We start from the raw sequence: 12,370 nt of genomic DNA on the forward strand, positions 1-12,370 counted from the left end.
AGACAAAAAAAAAAAAAAAAGAAGACACAAGGGTGTCAGAATAGAAGAAAGATGCTTGCAGCAGGGGAGTGGAAGCAGGAAATAGAAAACAGAGTAACAGCAAGGCTACTTGTCACTACTGAGAATCTTCAGACACACACACACACACACACACACACACACACACACACAGACAGACAGACACACACACACACACACGTGGTTTAACAGGGGCTCTTCATAGGCATAATGGTTTTTATACTCTCCTAATCATGTTTTCTATCCTCTAACCTTAAACAAAACCTTCACAGAAAGCTTTTGACATTTAAGAAAGTATGTTTTTAAACCTTTATTTTATGAGGCCACTGTAATACCAAATTCATATACAATTGCCTATGCCTAAAACAATTGTGTCCTCATAAACCATACAGCATATACAACAACCACACAATTACTGCATGTAGCATTTAATAAAACAATATCACAAGGCCCTCATTTGATTTAATTACAGTTTAATTGCTGTTTTTAAATACAACATTTGACAGATATTAATAAGCATTAAAATCACTCCTCTGTTTTTATATTACTACTACAGAGCAGTATCAGTCTTCCTAGGTGTAACCCAAGGTGTTGTAAATCTTGGTTAAAAAAGGTACAAAGTTGTCACTTGGGTGGTACAAAAAAGGTAAAATGTTGTACCTCCTAAAAGCTATATACTAGCATATTAATACATATGTAAAAGTACATATTAGCACTTTAAAAGTACACATTAGTACCTTTTAAAAAAGTACCGGCCCAGTGACAGCAAAAACATATGAAAATACTCTTGGCTACATCTCATCTACATCTGGCTACAGTTCAAATGTACACCCTGAGAAAAAATACATCATAAAGAACATAAAAATAGACTCTACATATGTTATGAAAAGTGCAAAGGCCATATCAATAGAACATTCCCTCATAAATAACAAAATAGCATTATAACACGATCCCCCACAATTCAAAAGACATGACACAACACATTGGTTATTTCATGTGCAAAATTAAAAATAGAGGAGGGACGGCAGAATAACAGCGAATCAGCACATTCATTTATGCAACAGATCTTCTTTTCAAGCACAGGATCTACATGCTAACACGAAGTGGTTCAGACGTTTCTTCTGTTTAAGACAGAGGACTACAGAGTGCTGCAGAGATGACATTTTTGTAGGCCAAAACCTGTAAATTGCTTGTATTTTAGCTCTTCCAGTTCCATCGTCCTGAAGTCAATGGGTTTTTAGTTAAATGCCTGAAATAAGGTCTGTGGTGAACACAAGCTCAAGATATTTTCATGTTTTATTCCACAACATAAAATACATCAGTAAAGCTTTTTTACTAGTCTTGAAAAAGGCAGTTGTTAACAAGTGTCTAAATGGGACTACAGAGGTTGTTGAGGACATTGAGCATCACACAGATACAGATAAACTCTTCTCATTGGTCGCTTTCACAGCCTCATTGTGATTATAATTGCACCCTTACAGTCTTCAGGGAAAAATGTTTTTAAATAAATACTGAAAGAGTAGTGGGTGACTTTGAATTCATTTATAGCCTACGTTTATTTTTATACTTCTGCCGATTGTATTTAGGCTTCAAAATTCAAAGCTTGTGAAGACGAACAAAGTATGCAAGAATCATGAACTTCTGTTAGACACAGTGCTTATTTTTAGCAATAATCTAAAAGCCAATGGGGATTTTTGATGAGGGAACCAGGGTTATACTAACTTCTGGTTTGGCCTACAAAAATACTTCATCACTTCAACACACTGTTTAATAAAAACAAAGTGCATAGTTTAAGATTGGGAAAATCCAAAATTTTGCAGTACAGACATATCCAATCCTGTATGAAGAGAAATCTTTGGAAGTTATGGTCTCATCTCGGACTAAATGGCTAAATGCTGTTTTATGTCCTAAGCATTGGCTTTACTGATGGGGCAGCAATAAGTTGAATCCTGTTCGACTCTTCTTGAAGTCTGCGACGGTCTGGCCGGGTTTGGTCTCGACGGTGATACTCTTAGGTTTTCCACTCATGTGTACCTGGAACGCTGTTGAGCACACTTTGACCGGCAGTTGAGTGTTCTTCACTCTGGAATAAACACATGACATAATTATTCCAGATTCTAGCCAACGCTGAATGCATCCCAAAAATAGCTTGTGACAGCTCTCTCAGCTCCATGCGGCCTATAAAAAGCAGTCAAAGCTGTGCATTCAACTGTGTTTTTTGCCGTTTTATAGTGGTTCATGATGAGAATGCAATGTAGGAGACACTTCTTGATACACAGCTGCACAGAGACGGTGACTCAGCCCTGCCACATGAAACAATAAACCAACTCTGCACTCCAGATGCCTTAATAAATGGTTTCCGTCTAATCAGTAGTACTTGTTATTGCTCATATCAAGGATTAAACTTCACTATGTACACTACTGTTCAAAATTTAGGTATCATTTTTTTTCTGCAAAAATACAGTAAAATTTTAAATTTTTACAGTAAAATTAGAATTTTTAAATATTACTACAATTTGAAATGGTCTACTGTTTGAATTTATTTTGAAAATGTAGAAAAGCTTGAGGTCATTAAAGATCTTTGCACACTGAGTCCGAAATTCTCGTCTGAAATCTTTGCACGTTAAAAAATAAATATGACCTCAGGTTGTGTCAATCACATTTACACACTGCCTCCGAAAATTTTGTCTGCCATAAAAACAAAAAACAAAACAAAACATTGGACCAGGTTCAATTTTCTGTATTTTTGCATCCGTAGCAAGCATTTTGATAGCAAAGGATGACGAATTAAAAAACTAAAATGCATATGAAAATTTCGGACTCAGTGTGCAAGGACCTTTATACTTACAAAAGCTGCATTTATTTGATCAAAAGTACAATATTACAATTTGAAATAACTGTTTTCTGTTTGAAAATATTTTAAAATGCAATTTATTCCTGTGATCAAAGCTGAATTTTCAGCATCATTACTCCAGTCTTCAGTGTCACATGATCCTTCAGAAATCATTCTAATATACTGATTTGCTGCTCAAGAAACAATTCTTAATATTATCAATGTTGAAAAGAGCTGTGATGTTTAATATTTATGGTGGATTTTTTTTTTCAGGATTCTTTCATGTATATAACATTCAAAAGAACAGCATTTATTTTAAACACAAATCTTTTATAGCATTATACTGTAACAATAGTCTACTGTAAATAATCCTGCAGAAAACATTACATTTTAATTGATTCTTTAAGCCATTCTGGTTGTTTTTCGACTGCAGAACTAATTTATTTAGCTCTATAATAAAACTGACCAAATCATTTATGTGATACAAATAAAAAGACAGAAAAACAAGGCTAAAGTGTCTGTATGGTATCCAATTATACCTAAAATGCTGTTTTAAGCACATTCAGGATTTTATCAGCCTATTATATAAGTGGACCGAGATGGTAAAGTGGGGCTCAAAAAGTCCCATTTGATGGAGTCAAAAATAATGTTCTATGTAGGACAGAGCAGATGAGAAGGGATACCTCTGCTGTCTGATCCTGCCCCGTTCCCTAAATGCAGTCCTCTCGCTTCCTCAGAGCCTTTCAACATGATCACCAACTCTCAGAGTGAGAGGAAAACCATGGCACACAATGTCAGAAGTTTACAGGTTTTTTTAAGTAAATGACCTTTAAAAATCTTTATGTAATGCTGTACTTCGAAATGTTAAATTTCCTGAAATTTTAGTTATTTTATTAATCTAAAAGGTAGAAGGAGAAGCAATGATATATTAAAATGCAATGTATGCCTGAGATGCAAAGCTGAATTTACTCTTCAGCTGCTAAACAAACATGAACATTATCAATGAAGAAAACAATTTTGCTGCTTCATACTTTTTTTTTTTTTTCAAATCTCAACATTTGGACCAATAGTTTACCATAATCATATACCATGATGATTTTTTAACATTTTCTTAAATTTTTGCAACATGTTTCATTTTATTTGAAAAGATCGAGAAATATCTCAGGGTTACACCAACTACAGTAAAACTGGATGGTCTTTTCCGTTCGGTCAGGTTTTCTCTTTCCATCCCACCCCAAAACATGCAGAGAAGCACTCATGCTTTCCTCATAAGACCTCCAACAGGTGGACGGCAGTCCGCCATGAAAAAAACCAGCCGCGGGTCACGCAAATCCTCAGTTCTCCTGTTCCCTTTCCACTCAGCTGTTCCCATCAGGGCTCAAAGCCACCAACCCATTGACCTTCTTCTGATTCACCAGCTTACCAGAAGAAGGCCAGAGAAACTCAACACTGGAGGACATTAACCGCTCCCGATTAAGATTTAAGGTTAAAGAAACAGGTTACCCAAAAAAAATTCTGTCATGAACTCTTTGCATTCAAAAAGCTGCACAAAGAGTTTCCTAAAATTCAACTTTTGTGTTGCAAAAAACAACATACAGGGTTGGAACATGATAAGAGGTTGAGTAAATGATGACAGAAATTAAATTTTTAGGAACTGTTCCTGAGTGATTCGGTAAATCAGTGGCGCAGTGGTTTTAGCAACTCCTCTAAACTTCGGGAGGTGTGCGTTTCCTCAATGGTGCAGGCTTGCGGTTGAGTTGACCTGCTTTTCCAGGGACATGGCGCCCCAACCAATGAGAACAGGCTGCAGTCGACTGCATTATGTATTGCTATGGAAACCCTACGACAGAACTGGGACGCAGCAGCAGCAACTTTGTACGGTTCTTGCGTGCCCTGGAGAACGAATCTTCGTTCATTCATTCAGCATTTGTACGGCAGCTATAATCACATGTGAGCGTTCATCTCCATGTCCGTTACAGTGAATCACTGATTCAAGATTCAAGATTTTTATTCGTCACATACACAATTATACAGAGTATAACCAGCAGTGAAATGTAAGTCAGCTCCGCTCCAAGGACAGTGCAACTGTATAGACTCGGTTTTGGGCCGTTCCTGAAAAACACACTTCATTACATATTCCAGATCCGCTATTCCTGCAAGCCCGTACCTAAGAGTGGAAACCAACTCAGGAAAACACATGCAAACGCAGCAGTCTGCGTCCCCGGGGCCCGGCTGTCACCGCGCATACTTTTTGTTTACCATCACACCCTGAGTTTGGGCCCCTGTGGGCTGCATGTGTTTGTTTGCAGTCTCCTCCTAATGGCCTGTTGAGTACATCACCAGCAAAAGAGGCGAGAGCACTTCTTCTAACAGTGTCTCCATGAAGATACAATGCTAAATGTTGCATTGCTTTATTAAAAATCTTTTTGCCTTTGATGATGATGAGCATTATATATGAGATATACACAAGTCTGATTTTGTTTCTCATACACTATACAAATATTTTTTTAAGTCAAAAATAGATTACTGAAATACATTTTACAAGAAAATACTCATTTGAATTTCACACCTAAATCAACATTACTATGCGTTTTATTTGTGAAATTCGCTAGCAATTTCTGAGTGAAAACTGAGTTTCAAAACAAATGCTTTTTTTTAAGTGCATTTTTGTTTTTGGTGGATTAATGTGAGAAATATTTAATTTATATGGAGCAAACATAGAGATATTTGCTCCATATACATTCATATATGTGACCCTGGACCACAAAACCAGTCTTAAGTCGCTGGGGTATATTTGTAGCAATAGCCAAAAATACATTGTACGGGTCAAAATTACTGATTTTAATTTTATGCTAAAAATTATGTGTAAAGATCATGTTCCATGAAGATATTTTATAAATTTCCTACTGTAAATATATCAAAACTTCATTTTTGATATGTAATATGCATTGCTAAGAACTTAATTTGGACAACTTTAAAGGCAATTTTCTCAGTGTTTGATTTTTTTTTTGCACCCTCAGATTTCAGATATTGATATAGTTGTATCTTAGCCAAGTATTGTTCGAACCTAACAAACCATACATCAATGGAAAGCCTATTTATTGAGCTTTCAGATGATGCATAAACAAGGCACACTAGATTAAACATTAGGACGCTAATTTTTTCCATGACAATAAAAACTTTTAAATGTGCGAGTCATGTCAGTTGGTTTATATTTATTTTATTTAAAATCACAAGCATCACTTACATCAGCAACTGCCAGAATATTGTTCTTACAAAAAATGATGCCAAGTAGATAGAATTGTATTTTTTTTTAAACCAATGGTGTTTACTATTTCTCATATATAGGGTTCGTGATTTGAATGAACCCCTCAGTATAATATCAAAGTAAATATATCAAAATAAAAAGTAAAGAATTTTACATTGTTACAAAAGTTTGCTATTTCAAATAAATACTGTTCTTGGAACTTTCTATTCACCAAAGGATCCCGAATTTTTTTTATCACACTTTCCACAAAAGCATGAAGCAGCAGAACTGTTTTCAACATTGATAACAATAATAAATATTTCTTGAGCATCAAATCAGTATATTATTATGATTTCTGAAGATCATGTGACACTGAAGACTGGAGTAATGATGCTGAAAATTCAGCTTTAATCACAGGAATAAATTACATCTTAATAGAATAGAAAGACCATTATTTTAAATTGTAATTATATTTCACAATATTATTGTTTTTATTCTATTTTGATCAAATAAATGCAACCATGGTGAGCAGAAAAGACTTCTTTAAAAAACTAAAAAAAAAAAAAAAATTTATTGGTAGACTTACAACTTTGGATTTATTACAATTTATTGGTAGACTTTACAACTTACGACTTTGGAAATTTGTAAGCTTTTTTTTTTTTGGTAGTTTAAGGTAGCTACTACTACTATCACTCTTACAGATTACGAAGTCATCTGAGGTCTCTGTTCCACCTTCCCCTCTGCCACTTTCACTCAGTTTCATCCTGAACTAAACAGACTTCTGCATCTCTGCTGCTTTTAAAATCATTCTCACCTCAGGCATTCATCCATAACTCTCACACAACATCATTTCTTTGGCCCTCTCTAAAACTGTCAGATGTTTCCCTGAAGGGGAAGGCTCTCAGGACAGGAGCTGAGAATGCACATCTGTCAACAACCACAGAAGTGACAAACTCTCTCAGAGAGACAAAAGGTGGAAGAAGAGATACAAAAACACTACAGGAGATGATATGAGATTGATAGAGAGCGAAAGTGTAGAAATGAAAAATGAATATTTCTTTAATAACAGTGACACATTCCATTGAAATGAAGGAAACTGTAAGATTACTTTGACCCCAAATCCTAGATTAGTGCAAAATGAAATCACATATTGTTAGTGACATGTACAATACTGTTCAAGATATTTTGTATTGTATAAGTCATAAGTCTCTTATGCTCACCAAGGCTGATCAAAAACGCATTAAAAACAGCAATATTTTGAAATATTATTAATAATCATTTTCAATAGTAATAAATGTTAAAATGTACTTTTCCTGTGATCAAAGTCGAATGTTTCTGTGCGTTTGCTTCAGATGTTTAAACTAATATGGCTTTAAAACACATGATTTCAGTGTGATAGACATGATAATCAAAACCAAACAGATGTTTTTTTAGCAGAGTATCTGAAGTATGAGCTGTAAAGGCACGGCCCTATTCTGGAAAAGTGGGGAGCAGCAGCTCATTTGCATTTTGATATAATAAATGATCTGTGCGGCATTTTGAGCTGAAGCTTCACAGACACATTCTTTGGACACCTGAGACTTATATTACATATTTTAATAAAGGGCATGCTTTTTAGAATTCTTAAATAAATAGAAAGTTATAAAGAACAATTTCTTGAAATTTGATTTTTTTTTTTTTTTTGTAGTCTTTGCTGTCAGTTTCTATCAATTTAATGCCTCTTTGTTGAATAAGCATAAATTTCTTTAAAAAAAATAGTATAGAGTATGTTAATAGATAATGACAGAAAAAATATATATTTTTTTTGTAATCTATCCAAGTCAAATACAACCTGAAATCTACAGTACCATGTATACAATTTATGTAATCATGAAAATACTTGCATACAATTCTACTTACTATACCAAAGTTGAGTGTAATAACCAAATACTCTGTAAGCATACTTATTGTGGGGAGAGAATACCAAACAGTCACATAAACAGGCTTGTGTTTTTTGCTGTAATACAGCTCTTTATGAACAAACTAAAAGCCTTCTGGGTCCTAAAACAAACTACAGCAGTCCTAAGACACCAGGAGGGACCATTAAGAGTCCATTTAAAACACACTCAGCCACATACACAATTACACACACACACCCCTCCACCTCCACTACTCCCCATCATCTCTCCTGCAATCCTAATTAGCACTTCCTCAGCTGCTTGGCAACTATCGTCGGGGTAACAGCAGCATCTGCGTCCCACAGAGGTGTGGGGGAACGGGCTGGTTCACTGAGTGTGAGTAGGGGGAAATCGGGGGAAAATCTGCTGGGCCAAAACACATGCTGATCCTCCATGTGATGTGACAAATGACAACTTTACCATCACCAAAAATAATTAAAGGAATAGAAAATTCTGTCATCATTTGACTTAAAGCATAACAGACACGATGTAAATCACAATTCAGTGAAAATTGCACACACAAATATGCACACCTTTGCATATTCATACTTGTTGCATCATGAGACATTCTTTTGGTGTTACTGACATCAAATTTGGAGGAAAACATCTTGAGAATTTGAATATCCGTAAATGAGAATGAAATTTGAGAGTTCCAGCAGAGAGGAAGGTTTCCAGTGCATAATTACATATATTCCAGTCTCATATGGCTTATATACAGTAATGCACAAGTCGCATGGTGTTCTATTTCCAACACAGAATAAAAAAAAAAAGTAATCTCGATTTCTCACAATTCATAATTTTTTCTTCACAATTCTGTTTATATCTTACAATTTTGAGTTTTCCTGCCACTGAATAATAATAAAAAAGGCAATTGCAACTTTTTATCTCAAAATTCTGAGTTTATATGTTAATTCTTGGTTTATATCTCACAATTCTGAGTTTATATCTCATAACTCTGAGTTTATAGCTCAATTCTGAGTTTATGCTGAGTTTGTATCTCACAATTCTGTTTTTGATTATGCCACAGAATAAAATAAAAAATGTTTATAAAAATGTCTGAATTATTATTATTATTATGTAGCAGAAATGGGCTTCCATAGACTTCTCTCATGGTACTTTCTTAAAGTTTAACAACTCCTGGTCAAAGTATGCTTCATCGTACATTGTAAAAAAGCAGCATCTAAGTCACACAGAACATCAAGTTAATAATAACCATTTTCAGCCCCCCCCCCCCCCACTATATTCCATTCAAGCCATTGCTGCCCTACAGCGTCTCTCATCAGCATTAAGTGCAATGTGGAACTATAGTCCTACACTGATGAAATCTATTGATTAAACTTCAGGATAGATATTATTCTGGAATGATTGAATAAATCTTAGTGGTTGAGGGAGCTGATGAAGGCAGTAACACCTCGTGTAACGGTTATATAATCATATAGTTTATCACATAGATTACATCTAGCCTGATTAATCCTCAGTGACTCTAATTATACATCTTGGGAAGGTAGTATGAGATAAGCTACTCATCAACTGAGCCTGAGAAGATTCCCTTATTGATACACAGCATCACACCAGTTTGGGATTACGCAACAGGCTCTTCCTTCCTATGGGACGACAACACACACACACAACAAAAATGATGTCACAAATGGCAACAATAGAGCTGATTATTCTGGTCATAATGTCTGCAGATGACATAAGCACAAACAAACTCTGTTAACAAACAAACTCTCACAGAGTGACACATACACACACGTATACACACACACACACACACACACACACACGCACACACAGTGCTGCTTAACATATGCAAGCACACCAACAGATACAATGATTGGTGTTTAGAGGACAGTTCACGTAACAAAAATATCTACACTATCATTCAGAAGTGTAGAGCAGTAAGAGTTTGTTTTCTCGATTTTAATTAAAATTAATTACTTTTAAGCAACGATGCAAAATTAATCTAAAGTGAGATAACGCTGTTCTTTTGAACTTTGAAAAGAATGAAAATGTATCATCCTTTCATCAAAAAATATGAAGCAGCACAACTGTTGTCAATATTGATAATAATCGGAAATTATTTTTGAGCAACAAATCAACATATTAGAATGTTGAATATTAGATTTCTGAAGGATCATGTAACACTGAAGACTGGAGCAATGATGCTGAAAATAAATTAAAAGAATAAATTACATTTTAAAACATATTTAAAAGCCTGGTGAGCATAAGAGACTTCTTGCAAAAGCATTACTTTTTTCAAAAACGTTACCCCAAACTTTTGAATGGTAGGTTGCATTTAAAGGTGAAGTGTGTAATTTCATTTTAAAATTGCAAAAATAATGATTTTTTAAATGGTTTAGTTTACAAACAGAAGTATTGAGGAAGTTTTAACATAAAAAAATGACACACATCACCTTTAATCAACAATAAGGCGATATGATGAAATACTAATGAGAAAAAAATTTTTAACTGCATTAATGATGTCTTGAAATTCAGTATGCATAAAATATGTAAATGTTCTGATAACATTAAATATTTTCTTTTCTATTACAAAAAAGTATCAGTAACACTTTAAAATAAGGTTCCATTTGTTAACATTAATTTATTAGCTAACACAGACCAACAGACAAATTTCAGCATTTACTAATATATTGTTAAAATCAAAAGTTGTATCTGTTAATATTATTTAATTGACCTGAGCTAACATTAACTAACAGTTACATTTTTAATAAGTAACGTTAACAAAGAAAAAAAAAAAAAAAAAACCTTAATTCCCATAATTTGCCCTAGACTGGATTGATTAAACCTGAGATAAGCTTTTAAACCTTCATCATACTATTACTTCAATTTCTGGCATCGATTTCTGTAACTCTGCTTCTATATTGCTTGTTAAAGCCGATCTATTTAGGTGAAAGAACTTTTTTTGGGGGGGGGGGGGGGGGGGGGGTGTAGTTAAGGAGACAAACAAGCTCTGCTAACCTTTTGGTTCCAGAAGCTCTCACAGTCACACACAGTAGAAGTTTGGCCAAACCGTCCCCACCACACACACACACACACACACACACACACACACGCACGCACGCACGCACAAACACACACACACACACACACACACACACACACACACACACACACACACACACACAGCTGTCTCAACAGATGGCCAAAGAGGGGTTTAAGCTACCCAACACACACACACACACACACACACACAGGCACTGTCTTTCCACAAACAAACACACATGACACAGTCATAATGTCTGCGTAAGTCAGGTGAGGGTGCATGACCCACGGGGAAAGGTCACTGAGTTTAAAGACAGGCATGATAACAGAAATGAATCACCGTTTGAATTGAGATACAGACATTTCAGATGCACAAGAGCTCTCAGCAGGCATGTAAAGGAGAATGTGGAATCTAAAGTCATTAAATATTTACAAAATTATATCCCAGATCATACGAGTGGTTTGATCAGATTGAGATAATGAGAAGAATACTGCTATGTGCCTGAATAACATATAAGCACACTTTCCGAGTAAAACATTTCATTAAAAGAAATTTGTTATTTTAGACGATAGATGTAAGAAATGATAAGAAGTATTAATACTTTGTGGCTGTCAAACGTTCGTGGATGATGTTCCTCTGCTAGGACACCAGTGGGAACTTGACTTCATATTTTTACATCCACTGAAATCACCCTGAGACCAGCTGGTTAAAAAGCTTTGCTACAAAAGTCATACATATTTTATGCACCACTTCGCCTGTATAACTCCTACAGGTCATAGTAAATTTTACTGTTGTCTTAAAATTGAGTTGGAGATGAAAGATCATGAGAAACATGTTCATCTAATCCTGTCAATCACAAAGCACATTTATCGTCACCCCTGTGACAAATCATCCAGGATTTCTCCAATACCCCAACTCAATCTCCATTTTTCTTCATTTCAGTAATACATTACATATCGTGTAATCATTATTAAGTAGTCTGGGGGAAGAGTTGAATCTCATCTCACTCAATGATTACACTAATGTGAAATTAAGCTAACCAAGAGAGAGTCTATGTTATTACAAGAATGGTTACTCAGCATGCATTATGTTCAAAGCCTTTATGTGTGTTAGTCAGTTTCACGAATGATTCAAACGTACAACAGAATTAAGTACCTAAACCCACTGCTATACTGTACATTACAGAGATGCTGGTCTGAAATGCTGTGAAATAATAAAATCATTATAAAATTAATAAAATATCTGTAATTATACAGGAAAATTAAAATGCTACAGTTGAAACCTGTTAACTTTCTTTACTATACGGTGAAAAATTGTAAATGGCAATG

At 35.0% G+C, this 12,370-nt stretch overlaps 1 protein-coding gene across 1 annotated transcript in view; it reads right to left on the minus strand.

The window, feature by feature from the left end:
• Positions 1-322: 322 nt before the first annotated feature.
• The window catches only part of LOC306885415 (unconventional myosin-Ig-like), a 49,226-nt gene continuing 37,178 nt past the window's right edge, over positions 323-12,370 (minus strand). Inside the window, exon 22 of the mRNA XM_079441907.1 lies at positions 323-2,101. Coding sequence (XP_079298033.1) covers positions 1,939-2,101 — 163 coding nt within the window. The 3' untranslated portion in view covers positions 323-1,938. The remainder of the gene's footprint in view (positions 2,102-12,370) is intronic.

Source organism: Barbus barbus, assembly GCF_936440315.1.
Source record: "Barbus barbus genome assembly, chromosome: 19".
NCBI classification, from domain to species: domain Eukaryota; kingdom Metazoa; phylum Chordata; class Actinopteri; order Cypriniformes; family Cyprinidae; genus Barbus; species Barbus barbus.